This window comes from Doryrhamphus excisus, chromosome 11, assembly GCF_030265055.1.
Source record: "Doryrhamphus excisus isolate RoL2022-K1 chromosome 11, RoL_Dexc_1.0, whole genome shotgun sequence".
In the NCBI taxonomy this organism is placed as follows: domain Eukaryota; kingdom Metazoa; phylum Chordata; class Actinopteri; order Syngnathiformes; family Syngnathidae; genus Doryrhamphus; species Doryrhamphus excisus.
The window spans coordinates 7,918,236-7,937,885 of record NC_080476.1 but is presented as its reverse complement, the minus strand read 5'-3'; the positions used below and the strand labels follow the sequence as shown (position 1 = coordinate 7,937,885).

Genomic DNA, 19,650 nt, shown 5'->3' with positions numbered 1-19,650 from the left:
AAAGAAGCCCCACACACGAAGGCTCGCCTGGCTTGATGGCCTGTTTTAGTCGGCTACCTGCCCGTGTGGTTTCCACTACAAACCCTTCCGCATTTTCCTGCCGCTCTCGGGCTGTGACGTGTTGTGCTGACGGCGGCCTCGGCACTTGGATGAGCGGGGGGCTGTAGCATGACAAGATCAGGCTCCAGACGTCCTGCTTTGCATTGAGTGAAGCTCGAGAAACATCCCTTCCAGACCCCTCCTTCTCGGCTCCTCCGCGGCCCGCCCAAATAACACCAAATTCCCGATTGAATCTAGCCTGAGTCTGGGTGGGGGGGAACCAGGCGGCCTGGGAAGCCGAGGAGTGGACGGAGGCCATCCCTGCTGCATAAATCTGGTACGGGGCTCATTGTTGCTCGTAAGGTGCCTGCTTGCAAAAAGGAGTGTGCATTTGTTTGATGCTTTGTTTTTGCATGCATGGGGCGATGTAATTTATTGAACTCGCTTAGAGGCCGCAAAGGGGGTATGGCCTTTTCTTCTCAGGCCCAGGCCTGAAGAAAGGCCACGATTTGTAACGGGAATTCCGGCCTACCCTGCTTGCTAGCTCGCTAACTAGCTAGCTTGAAAAGAGAGGGAGATGTATTTCGTAGTTTTGGCTTTTGTAACGTGGTAATTATTTAAACGCTATGTCAATGTAATAACAGTCATATGCGGTGCTAGTAACATATTCTCTTCTAAACGGCGCAATCCGAATATGTGTGTTAAATTAGCATGCGTTTGGACACTAAGCTAACAAAATGGCGGTGATAAAACTGTATAGCGAAGGTGTGTGTCTGTGTGTGCGTTCTCCGAGAAAGATGCTAACCACACAACCATTACATTGTAGCCATATTTATTTGAATCACGCCATCTTGTCAACATTGTATCATTTAAGTGACGGCTTGTCCTGTATTCTCGCTTGGACGTGCTTCTCCGCTGCACAACACGATTCAGTTATTCATCCCCTTTTCCCATAACATCGTGTTTAGCTTCTCACGATTGTGTAGCTCAGTTTGGCTAACCCAACGAGTGGATCCATTGTTTTGCTTAGCATCTTTTGTGCACTAGCATCTTTAATTATAAACACCACAGCTACTGCGTTCACCTGGAGGTGGGGGATGGTACGAATCGTGGAAATGAAATGGTACCCTGGTCGGCTGCATCTCTCTCATCACTATTTACATCTCTGCATCCCCTTTCTGTGTGCGTGGGAGAGAGAGTGACAAGAGAGTTAGATGTGCCACCAGAATGTGATGCTGGTACCGTGGTTAGGATTAGTTAATGTGTCAATATTGCTCAATATTGTAGGAGTTAGTTGGTTCAAGAGTGTAACTTAAGGTTTTAAAAAAATCCACAATGGCTAAACCATCATATATTGATAAGACTTGTGTATACATCATAGCATATCATAGCAAAATATGGTATTACCCTGGCATTTTTAAGCTAAAATCTCTTCTGTGAGTTTTAATGTATTGAAACATTTGTGTGTGTTTTGTTTTCAGCTTACGGCACTATTGTGTTATAAAATAAGAACTTCATATTGCTGTTCTGCAGCTGTGATGGAAGCACAGTGACAAGTAACTTTAGTTTATGTATAGTACACTTAGTGATAATGACACGGTGTAAACGTTTGGAAAAAATGTTGTGACATTCTTGGTTTGTATGCCTTCTTTTGTTCACTATGAATTTTGATGTCATATTGCTTTCTAATAACCTTAGTAGAGCAGCGTAATTTGCAATTTAGTATTGTTTATTTTGTCAATAGTAGCATCAGAGTTAGGCGATATGTAAATGATGTGTAATAAATGTGTAAAACCCATTTATTTATTGGTACCAAATTGGCTAACTTTTCTAATGGGATGACAGCGTCTGCACAAATTGCTACTAAATATTCAACAAACTGTAATGCTTGTGCTTGCGATTAAGGAAGATGTAGTCACCCATGCAATTCCAACTGCACATTTTAGATATTTTTTTTATGACACTCTTTGTTTAAGCAGACATCGGGCAAACAACGCTCTTATTTTGAAGGACGATCGATGATGTGTCTTCCATGTGTGTAGAGAATGTATTTACGGCTAAGACGAGCGACATTCCTAAATAAACATGCTTCTTGTATTATTACCCGCACGGCATGCACACACAACCACACAAGCTACCCCCTGCTAGTTTCCATTCATGCTCTGTAAGAGGAGATTCAGCTAACCTTCACTGGCGTTTATTGTCATTTCAACCTGTATAAGTCGGTAGGGGATTCCCAAGTGTTTTATGAGTTTGTGCCACACACAAATGTTCCTTCTCCTCAAGATGACAGCATTTCATTCATCTTTTATATATCTGCTGCGGTGCGCAGTCATCAACTTGTTTACCTTTATCATACTGGTTTATCATACTTGACTTATCATTGGAAGAATCTATACTGGTACATAAAAATACCGCCCAACCTTAACAGAGTAAGTAAATTGAGTAAGTAAATTATATAATACATTTTTTTTACACTTTTGTAATTTTTACATGATAATAGTCTGATGAAACTGGTTTTGTGCTGTATCTTAGAGTAGTCTTTGGTTTCTGGTTTGCTGGTGGACTACATCATGTGAAAGTCATTGTAATATTGAATTAACACACACGGATGCATGCATTCACATCCACACTAATCTAATTTGGAAACACTTTGGCTTGTTTGAGTGCTATCAATACAGCTCTGGAATAGATGGAAATAAGTATGATTATATCACGATATATTAGTTTGATTCTAATAATTGCAAAGTCTTCATAAGTGAAGAAAAAATGGTCAATAAAGGTGCAATTGAATATATACTGGCAAATATTTTCACTCACGCCACTCAACATGGTTTCAGCATTGCTGTACAGTCGTCCCTCGCTACATTGTGGTTCGAACATCACTCCCACACGCTATCACAGTTTTTCGAAATTTTTGAAATTTAATTCATAAATGGCCGCTATTGACTTTGCACTCCTGTTAGTCAAAATTATTGAAAAACAAGTCATATGTAGTATTCTGGTCATTAGGCATAAGTAATGCTATATTGATGAGACATGACATTAGATTACATTACCTTCACATTGCATGTAGCCAACCATGGCATGTCCAACAAAAAGTACCCTCCCATTCCATATGAAAGTGGTAAGTAGGGTTGGGCGATATTTTTTATACAACAGTATACCTGAGTCTTTCAATGATAAGACAATGACTTATACCGGTATAAATCATAAACCTAAACAAGCCGAGTTGTGCATGGCGGACTTTGATACATTATATGAATTAATGCTGTCGTCGTGTGGGGAAGTATTTATTTGGGCTACCACTCTCAATATAAACACTGAACCGTGTCCTCAATAAATAAATAAATAAATAAATAAATACATAAATAAATAAATGGTGATCCTGTAGCCTGTGCATTAGAGTTGAGCAATGCGTTTTAAACAAAGCGCATTATTTTTTAATATTTTTTTAGCTGAAATCACAGTCGGGTCTGGAACCAATTAACCGCAATAAATGAGGGACGATTGTATGGCATAAAATGTGCTAATTTGTCATGTTTAATACCAGTCTTAAGTTTCTTTCATCATTTGTTTTCAGCTCTCCAGTAACAAATGCAGTGCAAGGACAATGGATGAGGATGTCACCAGGCTTCCAATACATTCTGAAGAGCCTAAAATAATATTACACGGATCGGGTAATTTGCCATGCTTGTATTAATGATTGTTTACACTTTGGACTGAAAGCATTTGGTATAGGAGATATGGGGTGTATTTGAAGAAGCAGGATTCTTAGTTTAGCCAGATAACATGACTTAATTGACATAAGAGGAAGTTTAATAGTGATGCATGCATGATGTTGAGCCATTCAGTATATCCACTCAAGGGATGCTCTGCATGCTTTATCTGGCTAACTGGGTAATCCTGCCTCTTCCAGATGAGGGTGGTGCCGGCGGGCAGGAGTTTGTTGTGGAGCTTCAAGAGACTGTGTTGGTGTCAGAGGGCGAGGGTGAAGGCATGGCGGTGCACAGGTTTGCCCCAGACGAGCTAGTCATCCAGGATGCTGTTGAGGATGTGGTATCTGAGTATGTGCACTGCGATGAAGATGAAGATGTCGCTGTAGAAACCTGCGTGATGGCCTTGGACGGTGAGGAGGAAGGCGTCGCCATGGGTGACATCCCCGAAGACGGCCTCGACGCCGAGCAGCAAGACGATGACCAGGATGGCTGTGGAGATTATCTGATGATATCCTGTAAGTTAACTCTTTCTGTTAACCAAAAAATGCCAATTTGTCTGTCGCTCGGTCTATTACTAAAATAAATGCTCCTGTTTAACTCCCCTATTCAATTAACCAGAGTTCTCTAGATTGTTGCCGAATGCGGGGGTAAAGAACTAGTGCCAGGGCAAATATTATTGTGGCTGTAGGCAAACTCCTGTTTTGCATTAGCTCCACAAGACTGGCTCCATTTGAAGTAGCATGAGTAGTCTGCATCCAGCGGCTTTTATACAAGTTTTTTTTCAATTACAGTCGTCCCTTGTTTATTACGGTTGATTTGATTCCAGACCCGACCGCAATAATAAATGAATAATGAAGTAACTGTGTCCTTTTTGCCATTTAAGTTAAGTAATGCTCTGGCAATAATTCTATAATTAGAGCATTTACAGCATCTAAAAACGTTGCATCTGTCAGAATAGACAATATCACTAGCTCATGTTTTGTGGCTTCCATGATTGAATATCTAATTAGATGTCCTTGTCACCCTCACTAGTAGACGAAGCTGGTAAAATGGTGTCTGAGGATGGCACAGAGGTAACCGTGGAAGGAGCTGTAGAGGACCAAGAAGTGGAGAAAGACGAGGATGGACAAGAAGTGATCAAGGTGTACATCTTCAAGGCTGACTCTGGAGAGGACGACATGGGTAAGAGTTTGTATAAAAACATGATCATGGATTACAATGTAGCAGATTCTGTATGTACACTTTTGTCGTGCAGGAGAATCCGTTGACATCAGTGATGGGGACATGGAGAATGTGGCGCTGACGGAGTCTTCAGGCCAAACACTTCGAGAGAAGATGGTTTACATGTCTGTAGGTGATTCTCATCACCAAGGAAACCACAGTGAGTGGGTTTTGATCAATGAAGTTATTGATGGGCTAACTGTGGTAAATTTGGATTTGTTTGGGCCGCAAATCCATTAAGCCAGAGGTTTTCGAAGTGCAGCCCACAGCACATTTTTGTTCATGTTCTACTATTAGTTAGCACTGAGTTTAGCAACCATTAAAGAGACAAAAAAAACAACAGCCGAAAACTAGTAAACACAATACAAACTTAACCCAATGACACCACTCGTCATTCAGTCACACAATAATAAATTATTGCCTTGTCGGTTTCTCTAGCCTCTTCAATCTCCCCGTGTCTTCACCCGCTTCCTTCTTTGTTCTCTGCGTTGGTGGCGTACGCGCGTTGGACACGTAAACGATTCCTCGAAGTACTCAAATTATTCCAATAATTGCTACAGCCTGAATGTCAGCTGTGTGGCAGTAAAAAGACGTAGCAGCGGAGTGTGCACAAGTTTTCCATTGCGGCACCAAACTGGGAAAGTTTAATCTGATCAACCCACACACATTTGAAGCGGCGTCACACAGGACAGCACAAAGTCATTAGCTATAACAGAAAAGATCAAGGCCCTGACGGTGGTGAGTAATATCGGGTTTATATACTTCATTGAGCGCCTTGAACCTTGCTATATTTTGCCTAGCTGCCACTACATTGTGGATGAAACTATATGTCATATGTATAATGATGTAAATGGGTGACATTCCATTTCCTACATTCCACACTACAAAATAAATACATGTATACTTTGTGTATCAGCCTATACAGTATTTAAAGCTGCAATATCAGTATTGTATTGGAAGCGAAAAAGGAAACCCCTAGATGGAAGTGACTGATTTAGCGGCAATGTTTGAGTTGATGAATTTTGTCTTTTATTCTCACAGGTGTGGAGGATAGCGAGAGCTGCGAAAACGGAAACGGAGCAGCGAGTGCACTTCTGCACATCGACGAATCGGACGGTGTTGACGAAGTCGGCCGACAGCGCAACAAGACCAAGCGACGATCTGAACCTCGACAAGTCCAAACAGGTAACATTTACTCCAGTTAACACTTATTTACTTATTTACTTATTGAATAATAACAATCACTGACCAGTCCAGGGTGCACCCTGCCTCTCGCACGAATTCAGCTGGGATAGGCTCCAGCAGAGGCAGCAGGGGCACCCGTCTTAGGAGGCATGCCATGGCTGTCTGCTACAATCCACCTGGGAGCGACAAGGGGCTCTCAGGCTATAGATAGCTGTGGTCGCTGCACCAAACCATCTGTCACGCTCATGTTGCATCCTTTCACAACTATCACAACTTTTCACAACAGTTAAACTCCTCCACTTGAGGCAGGATGTCACTTCTCATGCATGCAATTCCAACTTTGCCTGACTCGAGACGTGTCCTCAAACTTGGAGGTGCAGCTGCACAGGACCATGTTATGATGTTATCCACACCTTAGCTTGCACATGCATTGAAACGCTGTTCATCAGAAAGTCCAGCATCTTTCACTGACAGAATGTCCATTTGTGACCAAAGGTGGAGCCCCTGAAGCTCACAGCTGGATTGGTCTTTACTGAAAACTTTTGCTGTTGTGAAAAGTAATTAAACCCTTTATTTCTTCTTTGTAGCCATCATCATTGGTCCATATGGTCAACCTCTGACGGTATATCCCTGCATGCTCTGCGGCAAAAAGTTCAAATCGCGAGGCTTCCTGAAACGGCACACCAAGAATCACCATCAGGAGGTTCTGACCAGGAAAAAGTACCAATGCACCGACTGTGACTTCACCACCAACAAGAAAGCCAGCCTCCACAACCACATGGAGGTACATGCTCTGAGCAGCAAGGCCCCCTTCGAGTGCGAAATGTGCGGCAAGGAGTTCCACCAGCAGTCAGCGCTGTTCTCCCACAGACTGCAGCACCACCACCGGGAGCCCAAGAGTCAGGTGCCGGCACCCGCCAAGACGCACAAATGCAAGTTCTGTGATTACGAAACTGCCGAGCAAGGACTGCTCAACAGACACTTGTTAGCCGTTCACAGCAAAAGCTTCCCTCACATCTGTGTGGAATGTGGGAAAGGCTTCCGCCACCCATCGGAGTTGAAGAAACACATGCGCACGCACACAGGTGAGAAGCCTTACTCCTGCATGTACTGCGACTACAAGTCTGCCGACTCGTCCAACCTCAAGACTCACATCAAGACAAAGCATAGCAAGGAGATGCCATACAAGTGTGAGCGCTGTTTCCAGACGTTTGCAGAGGAGGAGGAACTGAACCAGCATGCACTCACGCACGAGGAGAATAAGACCCACCATTGTGCTCACTGTGACCACAAAAGTTCCAACTCCAGTGATCTTAAACGCCATATCATATCTGTGCACACCAAGGACTACCCGCACAAATGTGCTGTGTGTGGCAAAGGCTTCCACCGGCCGTCGGAACTGAAGAAGCACTCTGTCGCCCATCGCACCAAGAAACTCCACCAGTGCCGACACTGCAACTTCAAAAACGCTGACCCTTTTGTCCTCAGCCGCCATATCTTGTCCGTGCACACCAAGGAGCAGCAGCAGGCCTCCCCTGAAATGAGTGAGGACAAAAGGACAGAGACACACGCTCCTGTGGCGACCCCTAAAAAGTCTGCATCGAGTGGCTCAGCTGGCTCTGGCCCGCCCACTAGAGTGAGTGCAGCCAGCTTAGCGAGTAGCGTGACTGTGGTTATTGGCAAAGGACAAAAAGAACGTAGAATCTACCAGTGCCAGTACTGTGACTACAGCACGGGGGACGCATCGGGATTCAAGCGACACGTTATTTCTATCCACACAAAGGACTACCCGCACCGCTGCGAGATCTGTTCTAAAGGCTTCCGGCGACCATCAGAAAAGAACCAGCATATCTTGCGCCACCACAAAGATGTGGTCCAGGCAGAGTGATAAGACTGTGACCATCACACCCAAGCCACTGCACCACTCAACATAACCATATGGCGCTTATGCTGCACTTAGCCTGTCCTCTTGTTTACTTCTCTTTTACATCCTCTTTGTCTCTCCACATGTATACACATGTACATAACACAACGCTCTTGGGGAGCAGCAGAACTCTCTGAAGACTTGCACTTTTAACTGCATTCTCCATGCTGAGGGACAGTTTGCATGGCAGGTAGTGCAAATGTCTGTTTTTCTAATATTTTGCAGACCACAACCACACAATCTTGAAAACTGAAGTCTCCAAGTTTGGATATACTAGACAGATCAGTGAGAATTAGGAGCATGTATTTGTCGTAGCACTAGACAACCCAGTAAAGTTGAATGCAATTACCTTAAGGTGGATGCTAATTATGTACAAGTGCCATCAAAAGCATATCTTGTGCTTCCTGGTGCTCAAACCGCCACCTCTCTGTAACATATTGTGACAAAATACACAAGCCCTCGTGTGTACATCACACAGAGGGGCGACAATCTATTTACACTTTTACAACCATGGACGTAAAGTGAAGAATTCACATAATGAGTTAATGTGATGCTCTCAAATTTTTTTCTTAGAATCAAGCAACTGATAATATTTTCTGCCAGGAAGGGAAACCCCTCATAGATTCAAAAAGCAAAAGTTTGTCTTGTTTTCATGTTACATCAAACATTTTTGTCTGAATGTCATGAACAAACTTGTTTTCTTATAAATAGAAATATGTTAGACTGAAGTAACAACCTAATTGATATCTGCTGGCTAAAAATACCCTTATATCAGTGTCCTTATTTAAACCGTGGCACCACTAGGATCCATTGAAACTATGTGGCGCGCCGATAAACCGAAGTCTGCTTTTACCAACACACACTGTTTATGCCAGAAGGGAAAAAATGTAAATGTTTTAGAACTGCAGAAGACAGGTGCTGGTGTACTTTTTTTGTACATTTTTCTTCATTTTTTCCCCATCTGTGATTGTTTTCAAAATATTTATTTCATTTACAAGTTGTTGTATAGTTGTTTAACTAGACTTCTATGGGACGTAAATTATTGTTTTGTATACAAATCTGTACAAAGCGTGTAGCTGTAAACACGATGAAAGTGAGTGTTGTTTTGGATGTATGTCACTGTATTTGTTAAAAAAAAGGTAATAAAAAAAGTATTTCAGCTGTTTTAAATTTTATTTGCACACATAAAGGTTCATCCGGACAGCAGCTTGTGTAAGTCAAGCCGCCGGGCACTCACCTGGGTGAAGAAAAAGTGTTTAACGTCACATCATCATGCCTTACACATAAATCTTTCACATATGAGTTGTACCATTGTGGGAGAGGAATGCAGTATTTTCAGGTAGGACTCCAGTGTTGAGGGAAAACTGGGTAAACTTCTCCAGCACATCTGGGCTGAGGTCCACTCCACGGCCTGTGTGGAACCGCATGACAAAGGTTAGTCTACTATGGTGTGGTGACCACTGAAGATTTCATGTGAAAATGTCATTACCGTAGAGCTTGTTTACCACTGTGGGATTACCCCCGTCTAATGTAATGGTTTGTGTCAGGGCGTACTGGTCGTACTTGACATCCACCACACGCATGTCATTGGCATTGCCCCAGCCTGATGGACAGAGGATCCCATGAAAGCACAGCCAAATCATACATGCCAATCTGTATTTTTTTATTTTGGCATATTTTGTGGCATTTTTTACTCATGTGCCGGGAATTTTATAAAAGTACTGTATATTGTAAAATGTCATTTATAATAGTCATCATCACAATAACACGAGCTACTGGAATGGCTGTATTCCAACCAAAACTCAAAATCAGAATCCTGGATGCCACTTCCTGTTGACATGTCCGGGAAGACATTTATTGACACACACATGAGCATGAGTTCTGTTTTCTGTCTTAAACAGCTATTTTCTATGATCATATCTACAATATAGGGTAGTATGCGAGTCAAGGTGACTATAGGGGTGTTATTTCATGTCTTGAGGGCTCTAACAATGGTAAAAAAAATTGTGTTTTAGAAAGTCATGAAGAGGTTTTCTATGCTCTAACGATGAAAATTTATGTTTATTAAAATTGGATCCTCCTTTGTAGAAATTCACTTATTGCGTTGGGTTTGGGACCAATTGACGATATTGTGATAACGACGAATTATTGTTAGCTCACAAATTAGAAACAGTGCCATTTATTCTTTTGTAAGCAATGCGTCTAAAATTCCATTACATTTAGCCTGAAGTTTGGTTAGTAGATTTTTAAAAATGTTTTGTCCTGATTTTTCTCAAGATGCCACCTCCCTGTGGTGCTCTTTGAAAACCGTGCAGGTGTACTTAATATTATGATTGATTACTATATGCCACATGTAACTTGTAAAAACACAAATTTAAACAATAATGGCTTTTGTAAATGATTAACCTAATTGATTTTAAAGGATAACAGACCAAAAATAGCCAATTTGTCAGCAACATTAATTCGCAATGTAGTCACTCATATTTAAAAATCTCAATTACATTTCTAGTGCCCGCTGTTGGTTGTGCTCAAAATGCTTTGGAAGACAACATACATGTAATTAAAATTGTAGTCTTTAGAAAAATGGTTAATTACTTATGGCAATTAGTTGCCAAGTCGACCCGCGCTCTTGCACAGACGTTTTGGTTGATGGCGTCCTTTTTTTTTTTTTTCACAAATTTACACTCTCACAATTCACAATCCTTATGTGAGTCTCCAAAAAAAGCCTCCGCAAATTTGTGTACATTATGATGAGTATATAACCAATCTACAGCGACGTTGTAATTATTAACATGCACGTATTCCACGCCGATGGAACTACTTACTGGCGTATTAACACCTAGCTAGAACATACCTAGCTAGAACACACCTAGCTAGAACACACCTGCTAGCTACTAGGCGGCGGCAACCAACTAGCTTCACCACAGAATAGACTCGCCTACAGCACGTCAGCTTTCCTCTCAGAATGCCTCAAATCACTTCAAAAAAGGTAAGGCTACATATTTAAGTTGACACATGAACACCTTAGTAACTTTATGTTCGTGTGTACACTCACTTGTGTATATGAACTTTCCAGGTATGTCCGTCTTCCTTGCCAGGTTGTTCATTCTCCAGCATGAGCCGTCAGGTCTGCTCAGAAACAACTGAAACATGCTTAGGAATTCTCCTTCATTAAATCCCTGCAGCTTCTGTCTCACTCACTTTAAACTTGCATATGATATATCCAGGTCACCTTCTGCAGTTGGGCTTAGAATGGCTGTGCCCATTTTCATGCTGGCACGGTGGTTGACAAACCATTGACCGTTGGAGGCAAAACCAATCAGGTACCACTTCCCTGCCATCTGAGGTGCAAGATATTGTGTTTGAATGTGAATTATCCAAAAAATCCTCTGAGAATGCTTACCCCCTGTACATTGAAGTCAGCTGGGGGCATGACTTCGGCAGACACCCCCATGGAGGCGAGTGTGGCGGCCAGCAGTGTCAGCAGCAAGGTCATAGCGATGGTGAAGAAGTAGAGTATGGCTGAAGAGCGCGTCTGCTGGTAATAATGCTCTGCCTGCCTGACATCTGTTCATTTATAGTGGAAGGCTGACACACAACTTTCTCACCCCCTCAACTCTCTCACTCACACATGCATGAGAAGCCTCATTTTTAACCCCATGAGGGTAGAATTCCACAGAAGATGTGCTTGATGGTACCAAAATCATATTTACAAATGCAGGGCTGCTCCTGGCCAAACTGAGGCCCTCCCCTTTTACAAAATGAGTCACAAACAAGAATTTAGGGTACAGTGAAAAAAAAGGTCACATTTCCCATCTTTATGACATAACTGACCCATTAAAAGACGTTTTTTATCCTATTTGACTTGACCCTGGATTTAGTTAGATGCATATTTTGGAATAATAAGACTACAGTAATTTTTTATCAAGGTTGCATAGTTAATGTAAATTCATATGACCAAATATAGTACATATAATAAGAGTAAATAAGCCATCTGAGACAAATAAGACTAATGCTTGGGTGTGCAGCAGCTGTACCATTACACCACCACGCTGTCAGATTGCTTATGTCTTCATCTTCTTTCCTTCCACATCCTTTGCACAGTTGCTGAAAATGCACCCTCTCCATGAATTGTGGGGCCCTGAACTAATGTGGTACATTGCCGATTTTTGCAGCGTTGCAAGTTTTGACTAAAAGTGGTAAACAAAACAGCAGCTCCTGTCTGGCGAGTTCCACGGCAGAATTAAATTCAGATGTCAGCAGTTGCAGCACAAACGCTTCCACAGATTGGACGGCCAATGCCATGTGAACTGAATTGGTTAGTCTATTCTAATGTTTTTTTCCCTCTCTCTCTTTTGTCTCATCATTCAACTGACAGTCACACCAAATCCTGATAATGACTTCAGTCAACAAGAAAACTGCTTTCAGGTTTGGAAACTGATTCTTAGTAGGTGTAAAAACAGTCCTATTGTACTGTGATATATTTGCTTCAGAAGCTGTTAGCATTATAACTCTTTTTTTTTTTTTAAACAGGTGTCTGCCGCACCGGCATCTCTCCAGGTCACTAATGTGTGTAAGTGACAGGAAGAAAAACTCTGACTTTCTTGGAGCCACATGTTGATTTGTATGTTTAATAGAGGTCATTTGCTACAGCACATCTGACTACGCAAATGAGTTCTTTACACTTAGAGAAAGCAATTGGAATGCGTCAGCACTGTTGAATTCATTTTTCTAGGATTTTCAGACACCATAAAGGATCAGATGATTCCTCTGGACACCCCTGACAACCTCAGTGACCTCATCACCTTGGGAGTTCGCATTGAAAAGTGCCAGTGTCACAGATTGAAGAACCTATGTAGCTGGGAGGCAGCCGCTTTACTCCAACGGACAGGATCAAGCGTCAGCGATTGTGGTTGTGCATCTGCTGCGGACAGGGGAGTCAACCCATCTTCCACTGTCCCGTCCGTTCTGACCCAACCCCACCAGTGACCACTTATGTGGAGAAGTCCTTCTTGTTAGATGTGGCATCCAGCCGGCTACAATTGCCAGGTATGCTCTCCTGGGCTAGCAATAGCATATGAATTCATGCTTTTATTGACTCTGGTGCAGACGATAGTTTTGTGGATGAGGCCCTTGTTAGACATTATGCCATTCCTCTTGTTAAAACACCTGTGTCAAATGTTATGCGCTCACTTAACAGGCACCATCTGGCTAGTGTCAGTCATCAAAGCATACCTTTCTCGCGCCGTGTTTCCAGCAACCGTCACTCGTCTGACTTTCATCATGCCCTCTCGCTCCGCACCCCTTGTATTAGGGTTTACCTGTTTGGTCAAGCGCAATACCGATGTCAACTGGACTGAATCCTCAACCAACAATTAGATAATGTTCTTCTACAACAACTGTGTTCGTTCGGCCATTCCACGCACTTCCCCTCCTTGCTTTACAGCAGAGGTAGGGAACCTATGGCTCGGGAGCCAGGTAGGGCTCTTTTGATGACTGTATCTGGCTCTCAAGCATTTACCACAATAAAAATGTATTTTTGCTAACATTTTAAAGTAAATATCACAGAAATCACTGTTAAAAATATTCAAAATCAACAACTTTCTTATGCATTTTAATCCGTCCATCTATTTTCTACTGCAATACAGCCAACCATATCTATCTTTCCTGATGATATTTTCCAGGTCAAACACCAAAACTCGATTATTACTGGGTAATGCGGTAGTGTACCTCGGTCATTAAGATGTAAATGTAAACTTTCCTCCTTTAGTCAAATAGTCACCTAGCTAAAGCTGCAGAACCAAGCCTTCTGACGAAGATGGCCAAAAGAATGAAATATACTGAGTACGGTGCAAAACCATGCAGCAGCAGAAGTTGCATTAATGGCAACAAGTATTTGATTTATTATTAGACACTGCGCTGCTCACGAAAGTGTGCTGGCCACACCCGATTGGCGTGGGGTAGTGTGCCTGGTCTACATAATTAGAGCCCATTATATCTAAAACTGTTGGTCTTACATAAAAATGCACACATTTTATTGCATTCAATGTTTAAAAAATGTATATGGCTCTCACAGATACACATTTTAAAATATCTGGCCTTCATGGCTCTCTTAGCCAAAAAGGTTCCCGACCCCTGCTTTACAGTCTCTGAGAAGATTGACCTCAGAGACAAGGCCCGGCCCCTAATCCTCATCACTTGTATGATTGCACCATTGACCTTCTGCCGGGTGTTGTTTTACTGCTTTTCGTCTTGTACATTGTGTCCAGACCAGAGAGGGAGTTGCTGGAAAAATATATTTCCACATCTTTCACATCTGGTCTTATTTGGCCATCTTCTTTTCTGTTGGCTGCTGAGGTTTTTTTTCAAGAAGAAAGATAAATCATTCTGTCCCTGCATTGACTACCATGCATTAAACAATATTACAGTCAAGAACAACTTTAATTTAATTCTCGCTTATAGATTTTTAACTATACTTGACTTTCGTAGTTCATATCATTTGGTCCGGGTCCAGGAGGGGGACAAGTGGAAGACCATATTTAATACCCCTCTCTTAGTTACGCCTTTTGGACTCACAAACGACCCCACTGTATTTCAGAGATTGTTTGTTCATTTTACAGTATGTCATGGTGTATTGCAGAGCTCCATTTAAGCATCAGAAGCATATCATATTTTTACTTTCAACAGCTCAACAAGAGACAGAACCCACACAATATCCTAATATCGAGGGGTTGTCATGATATGCTAAACACCTGTGATGGAAAAACTTGGATCTCCACACACTATACAGTCAAACAATCTATAACCATGTCATGCATTCATAACAGAAAAGAGTCCAAAGGCAGTGTGGTGTCTATTAACAATAATCGGTGCAAAGCTGCCCTCTATAGGATAACTGATTATTCATTCAATGTATTCATTTCATATGTTTATGACTGTGGTTGTAGTTTGCAGTGTAGAATTTCAGTGCATTATATGCAAGCTGTTTTTCATATTTGCACCTCTCACATAACTGAAGAAGGTAATTTATTACAATTAACCTCAAGATAACCACATTCATCCAGCATAGATGGCAAATAAAACATCCAATGCACTGACTTGTACAGTTCATGAGGACAAAGTATTGATTTAAACTATTTTCTCCACCCACAATATGAATTATGAGAAGGAGAGAGAGCACATTAAATATTATATGTAGCAATGATGATTAGCCCTGCATTAACAATAAAGGCACTTAACAACACAAGCAAAAATTATTTTTTTATTTTGTGTACATAATAAAATGATGTACAGTTGTCGGATACGTACTGTATTTTAAAAGTGCAGTTGCATGTATTTTTGAGAACACTATGTTACCACTGAAGAAAGAAACTAGACCACGTCAGGGGGCCCTGCGCGAGAAGACGTTGAGGCGTCAGCCATGGTGAGGAAGTCAACCCAGTTTTGGTAGAAGCCTCGTGAATTTGTTCCCGTGGCGTCGGCGAGCCCCCACAGGCGTCTCTGGCCCGATTTGTTTCTCAGGGCCAGCTGAGCCTCCCTCTCTGTCATGTTGAAACTGATGTTGATCACTTGTGCCACCAGAAGGTACAGCAGGCTCCCTGTGACTATGACGCTGTACCAGGCACAAGTGAAGCACAGAGCTGAGCTGAAAGACAAAGTAATTCAGATATGGTATATCTCAACTGACTATGAGCATAAAGATGATGATCTAATTGGAGGCTTAGTAAGTGCTATTATCTTTCAGCAATGCTACAACACCATTGATGATGTCAGAGCTGACCTTTAAGTCAATTATTTCAGAAACGACTCACGTCCGGCATAGTAATTGTAGCACCACCTTTGCAAATGAGCAACACATGCAGTACATGATGTCAACATAAATTGTATCAGCCATACCTGGCCTGAGTGTAGACACCGGGGCAGTAGAAGAGCGCGCTGACCAGGTACTGTTGAGGACATAGGCTGTGTAGCACCAAGCTGATTCCGTACACAGACGTCAGCAGGAACACACACAGGGTCAACAGGAAGCTGCGGTGGTTAGCCTGTCCTACACAACTGTTTATCCTAAAACATAGCACATACACACAAACAAACAATGATTTTTTGGGTGTTAAAACCCTGTGTGATTGGCCAATCCTTTTTTTTAGGACTGCTATGAATACTTAAACTGAACAGAAAATTTATGTTTTGTTTTTAAAAATGTAGTAAATTATCTAATAATCACATTTTTTGCTGTGAATACTAGATTATTTAAAATAATATTGAAGTGATTGAAATGATTTATTTTAAGTTTTTGCCAAAATATTTTTTGTACACTGTCTACTGTCTCAATATGCACAATAGACTGTACAATATTGCACATAACAAACAAGTCTGTTTGCCCTGTACTGTATCATTCTGCAGAATCGAGTGTCCAAACAAAGCACCCAAAGCGTTGCTGACTCACTGCGATTTGATAAAGAAGGTGGGGGTCACCATTGATTTCAAGAAGGAATTCATCTGAAAGGACAGATGGCACCCCCCTCTGCTTCCCACCATTTTCACCAACAAGATTCATCAAGAAAGGTATTTGCATATGATGTTATATGTTCATTCATCCATTTAATTTGACATGTATAATATTTTGCATTGTTTTCTGCATGTAAAACTACAGTGGTGTGAAAAAGTGTTTTCCCCCTGCATGTTTGTCACACTTAAATGTTTCAGATCATCAGGCATATTTAAATATTATAACTTTTGAACTTTTGAACACAAAATGTAGATTTTAAATGAAACTTTTATTGTTAAGGGCGAAAGAAAATCTAAACCCACAAGTGGTGAAAACATGGAAGTGGTGAAACGTCCCAGTAGTGAACTGTCCAAAAAAATGACCCCAAAAGCACAGCGATGACTCATCACAAAAGACCACACAACAACATCCAAGAACTGCGGGCCTCACTTAAGGTCAGTCTTCATGACTCCACATGACTCATGACTCCATAAGAAATATGTGTGACAAACATAAGAAATCAGGAAGGGGGCAAACACTTTTTCACACCACTGCACAATAATTCTCGGTAAAATGTATTTTTTTTGTTATTGTTTTTGGGTATCTGGAGGTCGGCATCCGGATTAGATACCCGAGCTACCTTAACTGGCTCCTCTGGATGTGATCTCTTCAGTAAACTCTTGAGTAAACTGTATTTTTATTGTTTATTACTTAACGCTTTATAATTTTTTTACGTTTTTGTATGAACTTTCGGAACAAATTCTTAACGAAAACCGATGTGCTACTGAGTAGCACACTTATTAGAAACACATTAGACCTATTAGAAGTTAAAGGGGTACTGCAATATTTCACAATCCTTATGTGAAACATGAACACATATAATGCAGAGGAAAGGGAAAGAAATAACGCGAGAAATCGACTTAACATGAGCTTGCTAACAATGCACGTCATTGGGACACAGCTGTTTTTAGTATATTTGCATATACACATCTTTTTAAAATGTCCGCTCCCTCTGCTATGTCAAAACAGGTATTTTTTTGTTTATTTCATTACATAATCTCTTTACATGCGATAAAGTAACGACTTAAAAAGATACTGAGAAATGCACAGTGTATGCACAGACCAGACACAGTGGTGGTCCAGGCGTTGGACACAAGCCCTGCATGTTCTACAATGTCCTGCCCTGGGTGGTCGCTTTATTTTGCACACTGTACACCAGCTCCATTTTCCACTTTCCGCTGTGTGAAACTGTGATTTAGGTCGTGTGCAAGATGACTGGACACTTAGATCTGGCAAATCCTTTACAGCTTCCTCAGTATTCTTGACAAATCCTGGACCTTTCTTAGTCCAAACCAGAGAGACAATAGTCAGGATCATCCCGGTGGTCACGGTGCCCAGCTGCATCTGGTTCACGTTGCCGCGAGGTAGAATCTCAGTGAGGAAGAGGTAGTACATATAGGCCAGAGAATAGAGAGCCAAGGTGAGGAAGAAGAGTGTGCGTCTCTTCCTCCTGTGGGTGGCGTAGTAGAGCCACAGCACCAGGCCAGGAAGAGCCGTGAGGATCATGATACCTAGTAGGTAGTGTAGTGCCGCCACACGCAACAGCAGAGGCAACAGAACCAGTGCAGGAACCATGCTGATCTCCAAGTTGTCAATCAAGGCCCCCAAAAGGGCAGGGTGACATCCACCTTTTGGTGTCCTGTCTCTCAGCCACCTACATGGATGAATAAATTCATATTTGGACAGACAGGTATAGGTGCATGGATGGATTGATGGATTCATATTCACACATATAAATCTTTTATTTCCTTCCTACCTGTTAAAGGCCTCGTCCACATCTTCACAGTCACAACAACATCCATGCTGGAAGATGTCACATTCACAACAACACATTGGATCGTCTGGTTCTGGAGGCTTTAACTTCTCCCATTTCATGGTGGCACACCTTCAACAAGCAACACTTTGAAACAAACCTATTGAAACTACAGCTGCATATCCCTCTAATACAGAGTAATGATTTGCCCCACCAAATATCAAAAACACAGCATCAGAATTTCAGTAAGTCACAAAATTAGTGATTATGAATGAATACTTTAGCAGCAACTATCTTTTTATAATATATTCCACAGGGTATTTACAAAATTAATAAGTTCTATAATCAGACCTGAGAGCTTGTAATGTCATTTGTTGAAAGAAGGCCACTGTGTCCATTGAGACAAAGTATCTGGGACAACAGTCGTCAATACTGTACTATATAGCAAATGAGCTTTTGTCCAAATATGTCATAATTTGACATTTTATTTCATCATCCTATCAGGTTTTACCTTAGAAATAATAATTTAGTTTTTATAACTACAGTGATAAACAGTGAATACCTCTCTGACAGTGTCAATCAAAAAAGTGAGAAGTAGTAAAGGCAGAATCATCTCAGTAGAAATTACCTTTCTAAACGAGTAACATTAAAGATTACAGAGAAAATTAAATTCATAACTTACCTTGTACTGTAAGTCCAAACTCTTTTTTAAGATTTCCAGGGAATTTGAATGCACTCTTGAGGAAAATTAAGTAAAAATGTGTATTATATTTCCTTGTTTGATGAAGTCTGTGGTAAAAAACAAAACAAAACAGTAAGTCACATCTCTGCTGTGGTAGCTCTTTGGCGGAAGTGTGTCAAAGCAATGAGATGGGTGTCATTTGTAGCATTCCCATGGTGGTCCACGGTAGTAACGCGTTGCACTCTCTTCCTCACAAAAAGTTCCTGAAGTACTTTTCCCCGAATTGCTCCTTTAAGTCGTAGAATTAAAAACACATTCTGATTGGTTGGTGTTGTAGATGATACACACTGGCCTGTCTGTGGAATATGAGCCACATGACAGACAGGGTTTTGTAGATGAATGAAACGGAGTGATGATCCACGGGGCAGCTCCACCCCCTGGGATCACATTTCCTCCCAACACAAGCAACCTGACCTTGCCACTCACTCACAGAAAACTCTACAAGACTTCAGTGTGCCTGATCCACTTGTGGGTCTGTTAGTGTCTTTGCATTCCACTGTGTGTGACGACAATCCAATG

The 19,650-nt window shown here is 41.6% G+C and overlaps 2 protein-coding genes and 1 long non-coding RNA gene across 8 annotated transcripts; 2 read left to right on the top strand and 1 right to left on the bottom strand.

Annotated features, from left to right (window-relative positions):
• Positions 1-49: 49 nt before the first annotated feature.
• On the top strand, positions 50-9,253 carry LOC131138740 (zinc finger X-chromosomal protein). 5 transcript variants are annotated; one of them, XM_058087943.1, is made up of 8 exons: positions 50-376; positions 3,623-3,719; positions 3,959-4,052; positions 4,145-4,273; positions 4,791-4,940; positions 5,014-5,139; positions 6,021-6,164; positions 6,752-9,252. In XM_058087943.1, exons 3-8 carry the CDS (start codon positions 3,959-3,961, stop codon positions 8,050-8,052), a joined length of 1,944 nt encoding a protein of 647 aa, XP_057943926.1. In that variant the 5' UTR covers positions 50-376; positions 3,623-3,719; the 3' UTR covers positions 8,053-9,252. The 5 variants fall into 5 exon arrangements, with proteins under 5 accessions (XP_057943926.1, XP_057943927.1, XP_057943925.1 ...); XM_058087944.1 differs by lacking the exon at positions 3,959-4,052 and having other exon boundaries at positions 51-376; XM_058087942.1 differs by having other exon boundaries at positions 51-376; positions 3,959-4,273.
• Positions 9,243-19,258, bottom strand: LOC131138748 (palmitoyltransferase ZDHHC23-A-like). Its single transcript, XM_058087957.1, has 10 exons — positions 19,072-19,258; positions 18,393-18,521; positions 17,700-18,290; positions 15,985-16,152; positions 15,484-15,733; positions 11,290-11,417; positions 11,144-11,217; positions 9,578-9,691; positions 9,398-9,499; positions 9,243-9,325 (listed from the first exon to the last, which is right to left on the bottom strand). The coding sequence occupies exons 2-10, from the start codon at positions 18,509-18,511 to the stop codon at positions 9,306-9,308; spliced, it is 1,566 nt and encodes a 521-aa protein (XP_057943940.1). The 5' UTR covers positions 18,512-18,521; positions 19,072-19,258; the 3' UTR covers positions 9,243-9,305.
• On the top strand, positions 11,177-17,470 carry LOC131138749 (uncharacterized). 2 transcript variants are annotated; one of them, XR_009132130.1, is made up of 6 exons: positions 11,177-11,629; positions 12,467-12,516; positions 12,622-12,712; positions 12,824-13,137; positions 16,492-16,653; positions 16,877-17,470. It is a non-coding gene; the product is annotated as an uncharacterized LOC131138749 (long non-coding RNA). The 2 variants fall into 2 exon arrangements; XR_009132131.1 differs by having other exon boundaries at positions 11,179-11,629; positions 12,622-12,661.
• Positions 19,259-19,650: the final 392 nt, after the last annotated feature.

Bases quoted from the DNA above. Each gene is read 5' to 3' on its own strand.
- LOC131138740 (XM_058087940.1), top strand. From the start codon at position 3,871: ATGCATGATGTTGAGCCATTCAGTATATCCACTCAAGGGATGCTCTGC. The intron at 4,274-4,790 runs GTAAGTTAACTC...CACCCTCACTAG, and splicing joins AGATTATCTGATGATATCCT to TAGACGAAGCTGGTAAAATG. The intron at 6,165-6,751 runs GTAACATTTACT...TCTTCTTTGTAG, and splicing joins ACCTCGACAAGTCCAAACAG to CCATCATCATTGGTCCATAT.
- LOC131138748 (XM_058087957.1), bottom strand. From the start codon at position 18,511: ATGAAATGGGAGAAGTTAAAGCCTCCAGAACCAGACGATCCAATGTGT. The intron at 11,218-11,289 runs GTGAGTGAGACA...GTTTCTGAGCAG, and splicing joins ATATCATATGCAAGTTTAAA to ACCTGACGGCTCATGCTGGA. The intron at 9,326-9,397 runs GTACAACTCATA...TTCTTCACCCAG, and splicing joins TGCATTCCTCTCCCACAATG to GTGAGTGCCCGGCGGCTTGA.